Below are 21,658 nucleotides of genomic sequence, written 5' to 3'. Positions count from 1 at the left end.
AACAACAACCTTCAAATTCCGGCGCGGAGAGGAACAGAACACGAGAACAAAAAGCTTGGCAATCGATGGCGGTTAAATGAAAGGGCTCGATGGAAAGGACAGTGGGAAACGTGGTGGTGTGGAGTGAAGAACTCCACACACCACCAGCCATGGTAGTCACATATTGAGAGAGGAGGATTTGGATTTTAGGGAATTTGCAAGTTTTGAATTTCTAGAGAGAAGGCAGAGGTTTTAAATTTTAGTGAGAGAAAAAAGTTGTATATATAAGGAACAAATAGTGTAATTGGAAGAAATAAAAAAGGAGATACATTTTGGGAGAAAATTGCAGAATATTGGAACACACATTGCTCATTTGATTCTCCACGCGATCACGTTGCGTGTAAAAAACATTATAACTATATCAACACCAAACTGGGTAGATGGAGAGGAGCATATGATGCTGCTAAGCATATGTAGCAAAGTGGGTGGTCAGAGAATGATGTTTTGGAAAAAGCTCATGTTGTATATGGAGATAATGGAAATGGTAGCTTCAACTTAATGCAAGAATAACTCAAGGTTCATGATCAACCAAGATATATGTCTCAAGTTGGTGGGAATATTGGATCAGATCAGACAGTAGTGGATCTAAGAGGGCTTGTGAAGGTGATACTGCTAATTCAAGTTTTGCTGGTTCCATTGCTCGTCCAATGGGAAGGGATGCAACTATAAAAAAAAAAGGAAAAGGGAAAGGTTCAAGAAGGGGAAAAGCGGAAACGTTAACCATGGTCGACGGAGAATGGGATGAGTATAAACATTTCAAGGAGCAAGAATTTGAAAGATTAGACAAAATTGCTTTGGGACAACGGGAGGTAGCGAAAGCACACAACGAGGCAACCAGAGCCAAAGATGAGGCATCTAGAATTAAGTTGGAAACACTACGTACAAAAAAGATGAAAATCTTTTTTAAGTTAAGTGCCAAAGAACATTTGGATGACTATAAACATCTCCTAGAATCATTGAAAGTATAATTATTTGGAAACCTCTAAATCAATGTATTTGTTATGTTTTATCAATAATACATGTGTTGTTAGGTTTCATATCTCTATTATTTATCTAGATTTTATGTCTGCAAACCATATAAAAAGTGGTAGAAAGTGGATTGGGCAGTGTGATGGGAATTGATATGATGAATAATCCCACATGAAAGAATAGTTCTATGTAATAGTGAAAGACGAACAACGTGAATAACAAAGTAGGTTGGACAGTGTGATGATGGGAATTAATTAATGAATAATCTCACGTGAATGAAAAAATGAATAGTTCTATGTAATAGTGGAAAACAAACAATGTGAATAACAAAGTAGGTTGAACAGTATGATTATGAGAATTGATGAATAATCTCATGTGAATGAATAGTTCTATGTAATAGTGGAAGATAAACCACATTATTATGAAAAATAATGCATGACACCCAATACTCATTATAGTATAAATATATTATCATTACAACACCAAGTTCAGAGGCGGAACCAGAGGCAGGGGGTGGCTGGGGAGGGCCGTGGCCACCCCGGAAAAAATGAGAAATTATCTAAATACCCTTGAAATTTTATAAAATTAAAAATATATACTAGATATATTTGTTCACTCGCGTAAATTGACTAAGTTGTAGCGATAGGCCTAGTTGGTGCTGCTTATGGTCATGCATGTTGAGAGTGTGGGTTCCACTCCCTATGGTGCTTGTTTTTGGCATTTTTTTTTTTACAAAAAAATCATTTTTAATACTTTGAACCCAAATTTTTTGAGGCCAAAATATTGTCACAAACTACTAAAAAGCAAAAATATGTCTTTATAAAATATTGATTCAAGAGACTTGTCGAAAGGATGTGGAGTGTGCATTTGAAGTGCTACAAGCTCGTTTTCAAATCATTCGTGAACCAACCCAAATGTGGGATATAAGTGAGTGACTTGGCTATTGGTAGGTGTGTGTATGAAATAAGCAATGAAATAGTGAAAGTACGCAGAAAGTATAAAGAAATTGGAAAATTGTATTAATGATACTCTGCAATTACAAAGAGAAAATAGCATAAAAACTGCAAAATGCTAATAGCCCCAAAACCAACAAAATGCTCCCCAAGTCACAAAGTAACCCCACAAAATAACCACTTCTAGCATGAATATTATTCCCTCACCGACACCAACTTTATAGCACTCACTCTCATGCACATCATCACTTGTCCACCTCATCATTCATAATTCTCTTTCCTTTCTTTGGTTTGGGCTCAGCTTCAAGGCCCATCTCTTGATCCATGTTTCTATCGGCTATCATCATGAGGACTTGTATCATATTATATAATATGATTGTCGAGAATGAACGTGATACATATGCACAAATCTGGAACAACTTTGATCAAGGAAATACAAGTTGTTCCAACTTCCAACACAACAATTCTCATCTGAGATACTACCCTCGTTTCATAATCATGTTCGTTCAAGATCTGGGTTACGCGATCCAAGTGCACATCACAAGTTGAAGGCTGATATTGTCGAGCATATCTGGAAAAAAATTGGAATGTTTCGTGACTGACTAGCATTGATTATGTATTTTAAAGTGTGATTTAGAAGGTTGGTTGTTAGCTCAGAACTTGTCTTGTTTGTTGCAGATTACTATTTTGCCAAATTAGCCTGCACTTGTTAATCATATACAAGTCTCAAGAAAAGTAACAAATTAAAGCATTGAACCAATAAATGGTATAGCCAAGATTCAAGAATGTAACAGAGCAAAGAATCAGAATACAGAGAAAATATGCAAATTTATTTTACATATCACAGTTAAGATCTTGGTCTGTACTGGATTGGGATGTACATCACATGTTCAGAAAATCAACTTAACTCCAATGTTACCCTAGAATAAATAGAGGTATTTAATTGTCTCAACAATAAAATAATAAATATGTAAATTACATCTGGGTCAAGCCAACCCATGATTGTTATCAGTTAGTCCAAAGCGAGGAAGACATCCAGCTAGGCTCATCGTACCCAAGATACAGAATCAATTTCATCCCTTGCTGCTTTATATAGTTCAAGCCTTTTTGCACACTGTATTCTCCTCTCCATCAATGCAGGGTCTTCGTCCAACATTTCAGATAGCTGTTTACCCTACACCAGGTAAAATCATATTAAGGATATATTGAAACTATGCAAGACAAGTACATAGTAATAATGTCCAACATTTTGTAAAATATAGGAGGATATAAACACATTTCAAATTAAAAATCAAAGTAGAAGAAGATGAGCTTATATCATGAAATATAGAAAAACATTGACAAATTCACTTGATCAGTGGTGGAGCTTGACTTAAACAGCATACTATTACTATTGTAAGTGTGTTACCAAAACAAGGTGAAGGGTGAATAAATCAAGTATCACAGAGGCACCACAAAACTATATACTTAAGTTTTGACGGTCAATATGGGTAAATCTTAAGGAGTAAATCTGCAACAATCCATATTGGAAAAAAAAAAGTGAACTCTTATATATAGCAGTCTTGTCAACAACTATAAAAATCTATCTAGCCTACAAGTTAAATTTGATACTAACAATCATGGTCATATGAAATAAAGTAATAAACAATAGACATAAAGTGAGAGCAAGAGAAAACATACCTCTTTCTTCCCTATTTGTGCATAGAAATGGTTAAGCAACGACTGTTTTGCTTGTCTGACCTGACAATAAACAACCGCCTTTGGAATTGTGTTCCTGAGTGTGTCTGCCACCAGTCCTATGTAAGACGACACATTTGATGCAATTCTCCTGAAATGACCTTCTGCATATCGATCTACATTTGAGGGAGCAGGACTTCCAGCTTTCTCCACTTCTTGAGGTAGTCTCCGGAAGAAATCCACAGTGAGATATGAGGATTCCATATCTACAAGCCGGAGAGTTGTCTTCTTACCTTCTTGACGAAACCTTTCTAAAGCCTCATTTGCAGCAGCAGCTAGTTCAGCTTGAAAAGTTGGGAATCGCTTCAGTTCCTGCTCAGACATATGTTAGTATCTCCACAAACTATCACTTCATGAAGAAGGTAAGTCAAAATACACTTGAAAGTTACCTGAGTTTCAGCTATTGATTTCCTCACGAGTTCTTTTAAGACAAAATTAACCTACAAAAAAATCAACAGACAGCTCACTTCTTTAGCTGTTGCATGAAAATCATAAATCAGAGAAGACAATAAGACTGCTTACAGCATCTACTGAAGCTTCAGCTGGGCCTTTAAAGTAACCAAGAGCCCCCTCAATCAGGCGCCTGTAACCTTGCTCTGGGGCAATCAAGTGAGGCTGATAACCATCCGACTCTGACACCACTTTCCTTACATTCTGGAGAGAAAAATGACGATCAAATGGAAGCTTTCGCAATGCAGCGGGAAGCTGATTGTCAAAGACATTATAAATCCTGTCACCTCCTGGCCGCCTAAAAAATTTAAAGAAATTTGTGTAAACATAAAGACCTATCAACCAGTTCATCAGTGATAATAGAAGATATTTACCCTCCATCTAAATGCTCCTTGAATATCCGTTCAAATGCTCGGCAAAGTTCTAGGATAGTGTATAGTTGAGCCTGAAACAGATGATAACATTCAGCAAATACTCAAGAGGACATCAGAATAAGAACCTTACTCTTAAAAAGAAATCACCAAAAGTACAAGCCACCTACCCCAGCATCAAGAGCAATAGGTCTCCCAAGATGATCCATCTCTGATTCAAGTTCCTCAATGCTTTTGTTTATTAAAGACGTTATACTAGGTATCCTTGCCTTAATTACCGACTCCAAGTGCTACAGAAATAAGCTCACATGATTAAGATGATAATCCATCTCATAAAAGACTAGCAAAGAACATACTTAAGAAGGAAACCTTTGAGAGAAGCTTTGCAAGGTATTCTGAACCCATTTTATTGGCCAAGTGCCCATAATCAGGACTGGTTGCAAAATATTCACGCTCCTTCCGTCTAGCAACAATCATATCAACATTTTTATTGATGTCCGACTGAGACCGATTTACTATGCCAACCCAGGGATGTTGCAGACGGTAAGATCTTCCCTCCAGGACCTTGAGGGAATAAAAGTGGATAAGAGGAACATATAAGTTACATGTTTCAAATATGAACATAAGGGATAGGAAACAACTCAAACAAGACGAGGAGAAAAAAATTACATCCAAAGCATTAGTTCCTTTGTCCATCAAATCTAGCTTTGTCAAAACTCCAAATGTCCTTTCACCTAGAGTGATCATTAGACCAGAATTTTAGTCCGAAACTATAAACAAGCAAGGAAATTATTGGCCATTCAGAAAAGCATTTAAAAAGTACCTGTGGGATCAACTTCCCTGGCAAGTTTAATAGCATCAGAAGTTGCTATGTCTTGATTGGCTGGAGATACTGCTAGAATGATGGAATTAGGCTGTTGAGAATAAAGCAATCGAAAAATGAAAATATGAACCTTTGGGGTAAAAGACATACAGTAATTATGGAATTAGGATGTTGAGAATAAATCACAGATGAGCCTTTAGGGTAAACCTCATATAGTATCTCTTTTAAGAAAATCAGCAAGGAAATAAAAAGGCCCGCTTGTATATCATCAATAGAAATACAGAAAAAGGAATGTTATTTAAAAATAGAAAGTTCAAGCTAATACAGACTAAATGAAAAAGAAAAATGAAGTAATATATCAGTACAAAAGAAATGTGCTCTCATCTTAGGGAATTATTTTTAATATTTCATATTTCAGTACAAAGAAAGGCAAATGGAGGTGCAAAACAGAGGAGCAAAGTAAGATAATGCTCCTGTGTAAATGGAAAGAGCACTGCAAAACAGATGCGAGTCTGTCCAAAACTATGGAAAGCGTCCATAAAATATGTGATTTACTGGCAGTTAGGACCAAGGGAATAGTGTTTTTTTTTAAAAAAATTGAGAAAGGATAGCCCTAACAATCTTTTTGGGCTCTCACTCTCAGCCACACTGTAATGCCCACATTTGAGGATCACACACTTTTGACAGCCCATGGTATACCTTCATTCATTTCTAATTATCAAAATTCTTCATCCTAAATTTCAAAATTCTATGTTGACTTTATTATGAAATGTATATATAAGCTTTATCAGAGGAATTTTGACCGGACATGTTTACTATGCACAAGGCACAACATTGAATCACATCATGATGTAAATATCATAGCAGCTAACAGCTGCTTAGCTGCTCCATCACACAACAGAAACACTTCAATACATACAGGCACTATTCACCACTGTTTCCTATTCCGGTGCAAGAAATTTAGGGCCAGGGATGTCTTAGGTCAGGGCAAGAAGCTAAGTTCAATGAGTCATTGAGAGAACTCATCAGCATATCCAACAATAGAAAATGCTTAAATCCAAAAGTTCTGTAATCCAATAGGGATTAAAGACAAGCAAACTGATTGCAATCACACGAATAAATGTACAATTTATACTGAAGTTATTTTACCTTCTCAACATAAGATCGGACCATAGCTTCAATGTCTTGAACAATACTCTCAGATTGTCCCTCTGAAAAAGAGATGAATATTTAGCATCTAAAAATCATTTCATCCAAATAATTTATCGACTTTGAATTAGCAATTAGAAGTTAAATACAAATCATACCTACAGCCACTTTAGTCAGACCGGGTAAATCAATCAAGGTTAGGTTGACAACTGTTCAAAAAACAAAAAGAAGAAGCTTTAAGTCACAGCTGTTTTAGTCTCATTATGTGCCATATAATCATATAATCATACTGCAAAGGAATACACATACACATCTGAATACACTTGGTAATTACAAATTTATATCCGTCACAAAATTATGAATTGTGTCCACAACCACCAAAATAGATAAATAATAGCTGTATATCATTAGTTTTTAAGTCGTAAGAAGTTGAAAATAAATACACTACAAATTTGGTCTAAAAATAACCAGGTTTTGTTGTTCTCAGATGTTGATATTTGAGTTTAAGTCAAAAAGGAGTACAAAAGAGAAAGACTCTTGACAAGAAAATATATGATAGAGAATTTGATGTGATATAATACAATACACTAACCTAATGCTACAATTTTGCTCCTATTTCTATAAATAATTAGACGATGTACTTCTAGTACTAAATACAAAGACTACAATAACCCTAACTATATTGAAACATCAGACAATTCAAAATTCAAAACAAAACTTAGAGAAGAAACTAGTTCAAATCTATATTATGTGATCAATTTTAATTTACACAACAAACCCTCTAGCTTTAAAAGCTCTCACACAAAAAAGAGACTATAACAGATGAAACGCACCATTCGCAGAATAGATGCTGAGATGAATAGGAATAGGAGATATCTGTTTCGACTTCCCTGTTACTCGGTCGGTTTCATCCTCAATTTCCTGGCGGACCAAGGCTGCAATGGGAAAACCAGATTGTGGTTAACATCATTTATATTATTATATATTATGATGCAGAAACATTAAAAAGGTCAATTGAATACAAAATCCAAAAATTAGTTAATAGGCAGTGTAACAGTTATCAAATTGCTAGCCAATGATGAGTTGTAGACACTTGATTTTTCATCATATGAACACTAGAAATATAAATAGGGAATTCAATTCATTATAGGTTTGTAGAATATAGGATATGATGCCATGCCGCCACTCTGACTCAAACTGAGATGCTCTAGCACTGCTTTCTAAGAGCAGCATAGAGAGAAAAAAAAGAAGCCATGACAGGCATATATATAATATAAAACCAAAGAAAAGGTTTGTAGTGGCAGGAGTTCAACCTAATAATCTTTAACCGAGACTTCTAAAAAAAATGGCATCAAGCACAAAGTGTGAAATAAAAAATGCTCAATAATGTTGACACAAGAAAAGTACAAATGCACAACATGAACATAAATTAAATAATTGGCTTTTTTGAGAGAACATATACTCAAATTTATACACTACAAACACAGAATATTGAGCAATATTTTTACGGTATATGTTAACACACATTAATATTCTTTTACAGCCAACCAGAAAAGATAAGCTATCCTATGATTAGTTAAAACACACAATTTTACGGAATATGTTTGTAGGGTTACTGTCAGTACTGTCATACCAAAATCAGTGAACTTTCTCCTTGGCAGGTGAAGAAACTCGGCATATTCTTGTGTCCCACTTTCTACCTTGTGCAGCTGCAACACCAATGGACGCCTTGTCACAATCCCTACAATTCATTCACACCAAAAAACAAACATAAGCCAAACCATAATTAATAATTTGAGGAATAAATGAAAGAAAAATGTCAAAAAGAAAAAAGTCGAACCTGATCCTCTAGGAAGAAAGTCACGACCAACAATGCTTTCCAAAACTGAAGACTTCCCTGAACTCTGCACAAATTTCAAAAGAACTTAAGAAAACCCGATACACAAAAATGGGGTAGGGGGATGAATCATCCGGAAAATTGGATTCTTTTATTACAAACCCCGACCTAGCAAACAAATGTCAAGAACATTAAGGCTGGAAAAATTCCAACCAACAACTAAGAACCAAAAAAATGAAAACACCATTGTAAAAAATGCAACAATAAACGGTAAATTTTCTCAAGCTCTAACAGGAACAATTTTCTCGAGCTCTACTCTACTCAAGAAACAATGAGACATAAAGAGTTCAGAACTACACCAATAGTCACATTAGGTAAACTTTAAGTCCTTGGAGAAAATAAGATCATCTTGCAGTATTCACGAGTACTCTAACAAATAGCTACTCTCACAATTTATTCTCATCAACTTCTGCAGCTCAATTTTTTCAAAAGCTGTACCATTTAGTTTCTATAAACTTATAAGTTATAACAAAGTTAAGAAACAAAATATATCTTCCCAAAACCCATTTTGAGCTAGAATCTAATCCTGAACAAGTAGAAAAAACAAAAACAAAATAACAACACAATAAGGAAAAGTATTCAAACCCCACCCACCAAGAAAACAAAATTTACGATTTACCAAAAACACTCCAAAACTGAACACTTCCTGAATTCACCTCAAATTTCACAAAAAAATGGTTAAATATTCTTTTAGTCCTCTAAAGTTCACAATTTTTCAAGTTTAGTCCTTACATAAATTTTGTTCAAATTTAGTTCTATTTTGCTTTTGTAGTAGGACTAAATTTTTAAAAACTCTCATTTTTTTATTTTTTATTTATAAAAAAACTGCTTTCACAATAGTGTTAGAGACTAAAAATTAAACAAAATTAGTACTATAAGATTAGTAACTAAACTTCAAAAGCCTTAATTTTTTTTTTTGGTTCAGTAGCCTAGTAGCTATATTCACACACCATAAGTGTGGAGAAATGGAGAATCCAAGGTTCCAACCTGACCCCTCCAATAATGTCTCTAATAGCTACCATATGAGCTACGACTTCAAAAGCCTTAATTTTTATAAGGACTAAAACATATTTAACTAACCACTAAAATAAACACATAATACAAATTCATGAATTTTCCATTCTCCATAGCAAAACATGAAAACATTGAAACAAGAAGAAGAAATTGAAGAGTTGAAATAGAAATACCGAACCTGTCCACCGACAACAGCAACAGAAGGAAGAGCTTCCCATAAAGAATTAAAAGAGTTACCATCAGCACCTCCATAGTCACCAAGTACAGTACAAGCTCTTTGAATTCTGTTGACTAATCCAATCAAACTCTCCATAGTTGTCATTTTGTATAAACCCTAGATTCTCGGAATTGACTAGCTGAAAACGACGACGTACAGAAACACGAACAAGAAGAAAAAAACACGAGTGAACTCTAGAGAGAGAAAGAGAGGAAGATAATGTTTGAATGAAAATGATTGAAGGTGATGCGCACCGTTTTGGTGATTTTGTTTTTTCGGTTTAACGAAGGGTGTAAAGTTTCCTAATTTGAAATTTTGAAATTCGAGGTGGGGTCCACTTGATGCTGTTGTTGGCGGGGTCCACGTTGCTTTTATTCTTTTTGGCGGTTTCATTCCGAACGTTGGATTGTAGTAAGTAATTGAGTTGAGACTCGTAGTCTAGTCACACTAGTGAGGTCCAAGTCCAACGGATAGATATCGAGGATAAATTACATGACCGTACTACTAATTGTTAATGATATGAAGTATGATCTTATCTGCATATCAATCTGAACACCATAAAAATAAAACAAAAAGAAAAACTCAAGAAAAAAAAAAGTTTCCATTTCGCGAACATCACGAACGTCTTTTAGAGGAGAAGCATAAGTCAATAAGTCGGTATTTGAGGAAGCTATAAGTTTAGAGAAAAAATCCGTAGATTGATTCTCATATTTAAGTGTGTAATAAAGAAAAACATTGGTTTGAGAGCGCACCTTCTTTATATTCTGGATCCACACAACATGGATATGGTACTTAACTTGGGACCTTTGATGAGGTTGACACGGTGTAAAGAATCAGAGTAACAAACAAGTTTATCAATATTCACATCTTTGACCAGCAAGAGGCCCTGGTAGATAACATACAGTTCAACGAACAAAATGTCAAATGACCCTTGAATGAAGCCTGAGAAGCCTGCAATATAGTGACTGAAGGTGTTTCTAATAATGCTGTCAAATCTAGATCGAACGTGAGAACCGAGGAAACTTTCATCCACATTAAGAATGGCACCAGGATAGTTATTATTGTTTCACTTGATATATCTATCAACTACCCCGTCATTAAAGTTGGGGATAAGCGGCTTATGGATGTTTCGATCATAGCTCATATGTTAAATGAGAGCCGACTTAATGACCAAGTCTCATTGTTCAGGAACATTAGGTTGCAGTGTCTCCAAGACCACTAGACACCAGCCGAGAAAATGAGATCCTGTGAACCTATGACACCCAGCCTGAACCAATCGTACACATCCATAACTTGGAAATCACATATTTTACCGAGAGATGTAGATCATGTTTATCGACATAGGAGACGAGTGTTCCATGAAGGCTAAGTGTGGTCCAAGGAGTGAACCAAAAGGAAGAAGATCCCGAACTCACACACCAAGAGAAACCATCTTTGGAGATGTTTTTTGCTCGAGTAATAAAAGACCGAGTTGAGGAGCCACTAGAAGGGTTGTCGGAGAGGAGGAAATTTAGCCCAATAATATTTTGTTAGAGAGGTCAACTCCAAGCTTACTTGAAGATTGCATCATATCTTACTTGAAGATTGCATCATATCCTAGACAAGTTTTTCCAAAAGAAAGATATAGCTTCCCTTCTCGATTGGACACCAAAACTACCACACTGCTTAGGGCGAGTAATTTTATTTCATCCCAGTAAGAAGATACCATTGTTGTTTGAGTCTCTATAGATGAAATTACGAGTGATTTGATCAATGATGTCACAAATGCTTGAGGGAGCCAAACAATCTGCATGTAGTAGGAGGGGATAGAGGTGAGGACAGATGAAGTTAGCGTCAGACAACCTGGTTTGTTTAACAACATATTTTTCCAAGAAGCAAGCCGCGACTGCATTTATCAATAATAAAATGGAAATCACTTCTCTGAACACCGTACTTGATATTAGGTTTAAATAGAATTTTAATCTCTATATTTTCAATTTTTCGAAATTTTGGTTACCCTATTTTAAAAATAAGCTTTTTGGACCTCCTATTTTAGTTTTTTTTTTCTTTCTAACTTTTGGTCCTTCGTCCTATTTTTGAGGTCAATTTTAGTGACATGACAAAGTGCGCTGTGACATGTCAGATGCCACATGAATGAAACAGTATACGTGACACTACTCTTGATTTTAATTTCTATTAATTTTATTAATAAAACAATACATTAGAAATCCATCGCTCCATCTCTCTGTTTCAAACTCTGGTTCATCTCTCATCTGCTCCATTTCTAAATTTTCATTTTATTAGGAATGGTTCACACTGCATTTTTTACGTTCATGATGATGGAATGATGAAGAATTAATATTAGGGATTTAGTTTTCGTTTATTTAATCTAATATAATAGTATATTGTTTTATTAGTAAATTAATATTTAATAAAATTAATAGAAATTAAAAGCAAGATTAATGTCACGCATAATGTTTCATCCACGTGACATCTAACTTGTCACAATTGATTTTGTCATCTCACTAAAATTGACCCCAAAATAGGATAGGAGACCAAAAGTTAGGAAAGACTTAAATAGGAGGACCAAAAAACTTGTTTTTAAAACAGGACCAAAACTTCAAAAAAATAAAAATAGGAGCACTAAAATTGCATTTAAATTTTGAGATTATTTAGTCTAATAGCTCGGCGAGAATCCTTCTCATCTTTAATCTGGTGATGCATGAAGTATATTTTGAAAATGATACAACCTCTAATATTTGTTTTAAGACACAAGATTATAGAAATTCTTAAGTCATTTTGAAATCTTTTGTGTGTCATTCTAAAGTCTGGTCTTATGTGCTCTTCAAATCAATGGCGGAACCAAAAAAAATAATTTGGATGGGGGACTCAGACGTTGAACTTGAGTCAAATAAAATTGCCACTCATATAATAGGGTGGGAATAGTGCACATATTCTAAAATGCTGAGATTATTTTGGTAGTTTCAGGGGGTGTGTCAGAATTTCTAGGGCTGCGTGAGAATTTCTGGTGGCGCAAAAAATAAATTTCTACTATATATCGTAAAAGTAACTATTAAGCTCAATTATAACAAAAAGCCCAATAATATAAGCCCAAACTATTTTCCAAACATTCCCAACCTATACAACAAATAATAAATATGTAATTTGATTGTATCATATCATATATACCCAACTTATACAACAAATATACCAATCCTATTTGTCAAAGAAATAATAATAAACCATGATAATTTGGATGTATTTATCCATCAATCAATAAGTAAAAGTTTGTTGATAAAAATCCACTTATGTAACTTTTTTTTTTGTTGATAAAAAGTTTGTTCTATTAGTTATTGAACAAATACTCCCAAATTATAAAGAGTAATTGAACAAATACTTTTAAATTATCAAGAGGTGGCGTAGACATTGACTAAATGATATCATATCCATTAAGCAAAAGACTCTGAGTATCCATACAACAAACTTTTACCACAACATTCTCTATCAGAGGACCCGAAGAAGGCCCCGCAACATGGATAATTTGCATTTTTAGGCAATTGAAATTGACTTTCGTGAAAATAAAATGGGTTAGCAAGATGTCTCTTTCTACATTACAGTATATACAGGAGACAAGTAGTCAATTATCATCAACCATAATTTAGAGTGAAACTTACATACATCATTTGCATCCAAAATTAATGAGGAGGAAAATAAGCAAAGTGTGTACTCTTCCAACCAAATTCTTTTTATATGTAAGTGTTAGAAATAGAACTCATGCCTACCTATTTAAGAGACTTGACACTTTTATCACTTGGATCAATTCATTCTTAGTCACTCGTATTCATATTATTCATGTCATGCTCTCACCGATTTTTCGGTAGGTTGGTTTCTTAACTCACAAGAGTTTTAATTCTTTTCCACATTCTAGTGCGGTTCAACATAATTATTTTCGGCAAAAACTAATATGTGGCTGAGTTAATTAACAAAGATATTTGACTCAAATAGTTAATGATCCCTCTAGGACAAATCGTTTGGAGAATCCGAGTTCGATTTTTAGTGGAAACAATTTTTGGTCAAGTTTTACTTACCTCGTGATCAAAGTCCCTTCCACCCGGAACGTTAAAAACCAAAAAAATGTGGCAGAGCTATAATTTATTTTTAAAATTTTGGTAGAAGGAGCTGTAGTCATTTTTAACCTGGGATCAAACATAAAAAATAATTAAAAATAAGTTAAAAACTTATACATACTGAATTTAAGAGTTATATACTTTTAGTTCCTATAAAATAAGAATTAAAGTTATTAAATTTAGTTCATATACAATTTTATTTTATGGTTAAATATATTTTTAATCTTTACAAAATCACAAGCTTTTAAGATTAATTCCTGACAAAAATTTTATTCACTTTTAATTCATATTTTCATTTTATAGGAACTAATTTGAGGGGCTAAAAATATTCATTTTTTAAAAAAAGTTTTCAAAAAATAAGGACTATTCTTACAAACAATAATATTATATATGGAGGACTAAAATTATCATTAAAGTTTAATATAAATTAAATTTTAAAGAACGTGATTATGTATGAACTAAAAACATATTTAACGATAATCATATTTAACTCTAAAAACATAAAATGAGTTATTTTAGTCGCTTGTATTTAATCTCTACATAAAAGCAAAAAATTTGTAGGGACTAAACTTTTTTTTTTAAGCAGTAGGGACTAAACTTGAAGATCATGAATTTTGTAGGGACTACAAATTCAGGTGTCAAAATCATGTCAACTCGCTAGTAGATTTGAGAACTTGAGACTATGTTCAAACGACTGGATTCACAATTTTATGCTAAAAACAAGTGAATTTGTATTGAGAAGTGCATTACCCTAATTTTAAAATTAGGTCCAAATTTAGAAGCCCAACAAGACATCCCATTTTCTTGAAAAAACAAAAATGTTTCTTTATATCAAGTGGTTCAAACCCCTTTCGATCGCTGTTGCGGGGATCGAACTGTGATCATTTATACAAGTTCAGCATCAATCACCACTGAACCAACTAACTATTGGTTGTGTATACGATAAATTTGACTAGTGTTTTTTTATAAGCAATGTTAGTTGTTAGTATTATAATGTTATGTTAGTTTTTTTTCTCCTTTATCAGGACTTAAACGCTGAACCTCCTGCTCCTTAACTCTTAGCTCAACTAGCTGTTCATCCCACCTTGACTAGTGTTGAATCTATCCACCTATACAAATCAGATTTACTTAAAGACTAGAATTTGACAATTTTAATTTTCTAAATCCTATATATGTCCATGAGAATAACAAATTAAAGTAAAAAGATAGGAATGCATATTCCAAATATTTTACCTTAAGCAGAGAAATATATATTGGTAATATGCTTATGATATGTAATTAAATTAGCAAATAATTTTGGTAATAATTAGATTTGAACTTATAACATTCCAAACTCCTACAGACTCTTACGTCTTTTTAGTGCATTTTGTCCTCACTCGAAAATTCACTTAAGGTCACCCATTAAAAAAAAAAATGCTTCAAGTCGAGTTTAATTTTGAAGTTCTTATGATAGGAGCTATAAAAAATATGCACTTTGTTGGTATAAATAGTGCATATCAATTCTTATAAATCTTCATTTAACTATATGGAGTATCACACCTACACGGTTTCATGTTCCCTCTCATTTTGATGTGAATTTGGTTAATTCATTTGTCATTTTTTGCATAAAAGCTCCCACAAACCATTCATTGACATGTCTTGTGCATCAACGATTAGTCCTCTCGTTACGTTAGTGTCTCAAGCATCGTAGAACTTATGTTAGGGTTTTCATTTTCTTAATGCATGATTGTCATCAAATCAAATAATTGAAATACAATATACACAAACCTAGCTAGTTAAGGTTCCTACCAAATCAAGTAGTTAAACACAAAACGTTGGTTGGTATGGTTTTGTTGTGAAGCGCATGGCTCATTCATTCTTATTGGTAATGTTTTTCATTGATTAGCGGAGTTCACCTAAAACCAACCTAATATAGTGCCACAATTTTGTCTCTATTGAAGAATTTTATTTTATTAACTTAACGTATATTGGTTTCATCCGTAATTAATCCCAATATTTGCGCTTAAAAGGTAGTATAAAATTGCTTTTTCACGTCACTTAATATATACACCAAGTTGGACATGAAAATGATTTATTTCTTTATTCAACTAATAAAAACAAATTACTACTGCGTCAGTCAATCACATCTAAATTTTGACAAATCATTCTATTACATCTTAATAGTTAAGTTCTATAAAAATAAAATAAATTTTGAATTTATTTTAATCATAAATTGTGTTGGAAATTATTTTAATCGTAGAATTCAGATGTAATTTGACCTAACAACCTCCATTGTATAAAAAAAAGTTTGAATTGACATATCCAAACATAAAACATAAAGAGCATATTGAGTAAAAAGAGTTTAAGATATAATCGCTTGTGTTATAATTAAGCTATAATAGTATAAATATTTGAATAAACTGTTTATCCAAATGAGACTTAAATATGGTAAATGTTATGACACACAAAAATAGTAATACATCGCTTGGTAATCGAGGTTAAGAAGTGTTTATATACAACACGCACACCTTTCAAACTACCGAGACGTCTTTTCTAAAAAAGGACAAAATTGTGACGGGTTAACCCCAAAGCGGACAATCTCTCAGAGATGTCTTGAGGTAACATCGGAACACTGGGCGGAACATTGGGGCCATCTGTGGGAACGACACCGCGTATGCTCGTGGGTCGACACCCTTTAGCCCCTTAGCTTCGACTGAGGGACTACTGTTCTGGATACACCAAAATAGTCTCACGTCGCTTGGTAATCGAGGCTCAAACACTCACACCTTTCAAACCGCTGAGGTGCCTTTTCTACAAAGGACAAAATTGTGATGAGTTAACCCCAAAGTGGACAATCTCTCGGAGATGTGAACTTGAGCTAATATTGGAACATAATGTAATAGATATTTTAAATTAACGATGTAAAGAAAAGGAAGAACAAAAGATAAAATGATGAAAGATACCAAAACAAAATGACCGAAAAGAAATAGTAGAGCGAAGAACTTGTTAACAGAAAAAATTAAAAGTCAAAAAGTTTTGCATAAACTTAAATAAAAAAAGTAAACGTCAAAAAAGTTTTGCATAAACTTAAATAAAGAAATAGATACATTAGATAGGACGAAAACATATTTAAATATTTTAAGTGTATTTAGCCATCAAAGCGGTTGAAAATCAATGCCCAAAAAGTCAAGCCAAATAAAAAATGTTGCATGGAATAGGGGATTGATTCATTGATAGTGTGACGTCCATGAGGTAAGATACTAATTTATTTCTGTTTTGAGAGGATACTAATTTGGATGATTTAATTGGTAGAAATATCGTACTATATGTGTAGGAGTCGGAGTTCGAGTTCGAACGCCTTTTCTTATTCAATTTTTTAAGTGAATTTTTTAGCAACTAAACTACTTGACAAAACACAATAATAATAATTTAGATGATTCATTTGGGGATAATTTGAAGATGGTTGTTAAGTGGCTTTCTAAATTGATTACAATCTTTTTCATATCTATTTATTTATTGAGAGATATTTTTTTATAGTATAAATTTTATTAGAAAATATTTTCAGTATTGCGAATTTTTACTGGAAAATATCTCACATAGTAGTATAAATTTTATTAAAAAATATTTTTGATAGTGTGAATAATATAGGGTGGGGAAGAGCAACCATTTAATGTGAATGGTTTGAGTTGGGTTAGACTTTTAGACAAATTTGAAGTATATTTTCTTATATGATTTTTTCATTGAAGTATATTGATGGATAATTTCGCAAGTGCACGAAAATCACGTAGTAATAAAAATATCGATCCACAGGGATTGTGTGATCAAACTAGTCGAATTGTGTTCATAGACATTATACAGAAAACACACATAAATTGGGGGTATGTTGAGTAATGAATTGCTGGAAAACGTGCTTTGATATAAAGGAAAAGCGAGGTAGAATCATCGGAATCATCTAGTCTATAGCTAACCACATGCAATCTACTATATCGTAGGAATTTACTCAAATGTTCACAACTAGATCGACAAATTAGTGAATCGCAATCTCTTGTCAAAATCCACTCTATTCGTTGTCGATACTCCCCCGATCTCTCGGGCGGAAGCTACCTACAACGAATGATATTAACGCGCGTCAATCGTTCGCTACACTCTATGCCTCAATCTCTCGACCGGAGACACTCGAGTGCTCAATACAATTCAGTTCAGACATTAAATCAATACTCTCGCACGTGACTTAACTCAAAATCATTATAACACTAATGCAGGATTATAAAGCATTAAAATCAGATTGTATTGAATGAACACTATAGAGAGAGTAAATTCTTACAACATTTGCAGATTACATTCAGTTGAACTACATCCTAAACTATCCTAGATTCTACCTTCAAAGGAGTTTAGCTCCTCATCGTGCTTCGTTCGCTTCCTCGCTTCATCGCCATGGCTTGTGCATCCATGCTCTCGACGTGCTTGGAGCTATCCTCTGGAGTCTTGAATCGCGATCTGCAAGTTCCAAAACCAGAATGTAGATCAATTTTGCAGAATTTTCCAACCCGAAAACAGAATTATGCAGAAACTATATATACAGAAGGCAACCACGCCGCGCGCCAGATCTACCACGCCGCGCGTGGTTGCAAATCCATCAACTACGCCGCGCGTAGTAACAGAATCACGCGGCGCGTGATCAAGTCAGAGAGCAATCTTCATCTTCAGCAAAGCTTCACGCCGCGCGTGATAAGGCATCACGCGGCGCGTGATCAGAGTCAAAATCTTGGCTCTCTGTGAGCTCCATCACGCGGCGCGTGATGGGCTACGCCCCCAGCGTAGTGAAAATCATTCAAATCCTGCAGTTTTTCCTGTTTTCTTGCAAAACAAGTAATCAAGCTAATGGTTAGATTTCTCTTATATTTATTGCTAAAAACCTACTAAAATGTATCTAATGTTGCTAAAATAGGCATGGATTAGATAGTGTGACGATTTGTCATCACAACCCCAAACTTAAACCTTTCCTTGTCCTCAAGGAAACAACTTTTACCTCAAGCTTTTGTGTCAAGACCTTGGCATTTTCCTTAAATTCACTCGAATCATACATACGTGAGGATCACCTGATGATCAATTCTCCACCTGCAAACAATATGCTCAATTGCACACTCGTTCCCGCAAGGCATTTTCAAGTAGTTCACACTTTTCGACCAAGGCTCTATGATTTCATCACACTACTCACATGCACTCTTCAGTTTTTGGTAATTCGCTCAAATCGACACATCAATGCAAGTCAACAATAATTTTGCAAGTAGTCTAAGAATTCATTCGGTTCACTTTGTGCACACACATTAGAGGTCTTTTAGGGTTATAACGTGGCTTGGCTAGGGTGGATGGTGACATTTTGGGATAAGTAGTAGAAAAACTTGGAGTTAGATCCCCCTAAGGTCAAAAAAATATTTCATAAACCAAACCCCTTTTTCCTTTGAACTATAGTGGACTAGAGAACTTTTTCAATACATCAAACAAAGTTTTGCAATTCTTTGAATTCAAGGCTATCACTTCTTTTTGTACTTCTTTTCTATTTTTCTTTCACATTCATCTCTTTTTTTTTTTTTTCATTTTTCTTTCTCTTGCCTTGCAATTTTTGAAATTTTTCTCAATTTTTCAAATCAAAACTTTTTGTAAGTTCTCTAGTACCCTCACCCCAAACTTTATTTGTTGCTAATTCCAAAGAGCAACCCCAAACTTAGTAGTGAGCAATGCGCATCAACCACTAATTAGGTGCCTAACCTCCAAGAAAGTCATTCCTTTTTTTCATCAAAAATTTCTCAAGGTTTTGCAAAAATAACATTTTCTTTTTCAGCTCAAATTGGTTAAGCAAATGATATATATATGTAAGGGTGGATAGAAAGGCTCAAAGGTACCAAGGAACATGCCTCGTGTGTGCTACAAGAGTACCAATCAAATAAAAAGACGACAAGCAAAATCGAGAGACAATACATGAGTGGATGTCACACATAGAAGAAAAAGGAGTGTTTGGCCCAATACCTCTCGGTTGGGTCGAATCAAAGAACCGGTCAAAAAGTGTGCGTTCCCTTCCTTTGCCTCTTGATCACATGAGTGCAACAAGCTATTGCACTGCAAGTTTCACATATCACACACGGAGAAAATCAAGTAATTGATACTCAAGTAACTAGAAGGAACATGCCAAAATATTGAAACAAACTCTAGAAGTAAAAACCATTCCACAATTAAACAAAAGAAGATTCAATTTCAGAGTACACAATTAAAATATCCAGCCAATATCCAAGCAACATCAAATATTATTACAAACCAAGCAAATAAAAGACAATTAAGTAAAGATAGAAATAGAGTAGGAGAATAGCAGCAGCAGCAGCAGTAGAACAGCAGCAGAGAAACCCTTACTTTACAGTTTTTTTATTTTGAAACTTCTTACCAACAAAAGTGCAAAATCTATGATTGAATAAAAGGAAGGTTAATAGTAGTCACGTGCATTGATTTTAGGACTCACATCCTGTTGAAATACCGAGATAGATAGGTGGATCTGAGGCCTAAAACCAAACACCAGACTGTATACCTTAATACCTGCAAGAACCCTCATGAGATTGAATTAATGAGATGAAGGTTACTGGATTCACTTGCACTGATTTTAGGCTTCACATCGCACTTAAGAACTTTAGTGAAATTGATAGATCTGAAGCCTAAAACCAAGCAGATGAATCTGAACCTTGATGAATGGTGAGTCTTTAGCTAGAACTTGAGAGTTTAAATAATCAGAACAGAGTCACCTGATGACGCCGCGCGTGACTTCCTCCACGCCGCGCGTGATCTATTTCAAAATTTCTCTCTGGCCCCAAAATCCAACGGTCATGTTGACCAAATTCAAACGGTCACGTTGACTTGATCACGCCGCGCGTGGCTCTCCTTACGCGGCGCGTGATCACTTTAGCACAACCACTTTCCTCTCTGCCTTGTTCACGCGGCGCGTGAAAGATACCATGCCGCGCGTGATCACTAGTCAGAGAGCTCACTTATCCACTTCCATCATCACGCCGCGCGTAGGAAGCCTTCACGCCGCGCGTGATTGATACTCCAGTGGCACCTCTTTCCTCTATTTACACGACGCCGCGCGTGACTTCATTACGCCCCCAGCGTAGTTCACTTCAACCGTGCTCTGTTTCTGCTCTGTTTCCTACTGAAAGCTGCGCACCTACCTACATCTTGCAAAAGAAAACAAACTAAAACATTAGAAACCGTTGGGTTGCCTCCCAACCAGCGCTTGTTTAACGTCCCGATGCTTGACGTTCCATGCCCCTAAGGGTCTTGAAAGAAAAGGGCCACGTTGTGCCGAACGAGCTCTCCACCACGATAAACTTTCAACCTTTGACCATTCACCTTAAAACTCTGATTCTCCTCCCCTGATGTGAAGATTTCCACAGCCCCATGTGGAAACACCTCCTTAACTACAAAAGGACCGGACCACTTGGACTTGAGTTTACCAGGGAATAACTTGAATCGAGAGTTAAATAGAAGCACCAACTGTCCTTCGTGAAACTTTTTCGGAACTAATTGCGCATCATGATAGCGTTTAGTCCTTGCCTTGTATAGCACCGCATTTTCATATGCCCTTTCGCGCCATTCCTCTAACTCATTGAGCTTCAACAACCGAGCTCTACCGGCGAGTGTGACATCCATGTTTAGTTGCTTAACAGCCCAGTATGCCTTGTGCTCAAGCTCCACGGGTAAATGACATGCCTTTCCATAAACCAACTGATACGGGGAAAAACCGAGGTGGGTTTTAAACGCAGTACGGTATGCCCATAACGCGTCGTCGAGTTTGAGTGACCAATCCTTCCTTGATGAAGAAACCGTCTTCTCAAGAATCTGTTTCAACTGGCGATTGGACACCTCAACTTGTCCGGAGGTTTGAGGATGATAAGGAGTAGCAACCTTG

At 35.1% G+C, this 21,658-nt stretch overlaps 1 protein-coding gene across 1 annotated transcript; it reads right to left on the bottom strand.

The window, feature by feature from the left end:
* Nucleotides 1-2,770: 2,770 nt before the first annotated feature.
* On the bottom strand, nt 2,771-9,918 carry LOC123889202 (phragmoplastin DRP1E). The gene is made up of 15 exons (XM_045938425.1): nt 9,581-9,918; nt 8,332-8,395; nt 8,125-8,232; nt 7,325-7,426; nt 6,650-6,700; nt 6,492-6,553; nt 5,343-5,433; nt 5,189-5,253; nt 4,889-5,083; nt 4,690-4,809; nt 4,523-4,593; nt 4,221-4,446; nt 4,088-4,138; nt 3,642-4,010; nt 2,771-3,135 (listed from the first exon to the last, which is right to left on the bottom strand). The coding sequence occupies exons 1-15, from the start codon at nt 9,722-9,724 to the stop codon at nt 3,007-3,009; spliced, it is 1,848 nt and encodes a 615-aa protein (XP_045794381.1). The 5' UTR covers nt 9,725-9,918; the 3' UTR covers nt 2,771-3,006.
* Nucleotides 9,919-21,658: the final 11,740 nt, after the last annotated feature.

This window comes from Trifolium pratense, linkage group LG6 (genome assembly GCF_020283565.1).
Source record: "Trifolium pratense cultivar HEN17-A07 linkage group LG6, ARS_RC_1.1, whole genome shotgun sequence".
In the NCBI taxonomy this organism is placed as follows: domain Eukaryota; kingdom Viridiplantae; phylum Streptophyta; class Magnoliopsida; order Fabales; family Fabaceae; genus Trifolium; species Trifolium pratense.
This window is presented reverse-complemented; position numbering and strand designations above follow the sequence as displayed.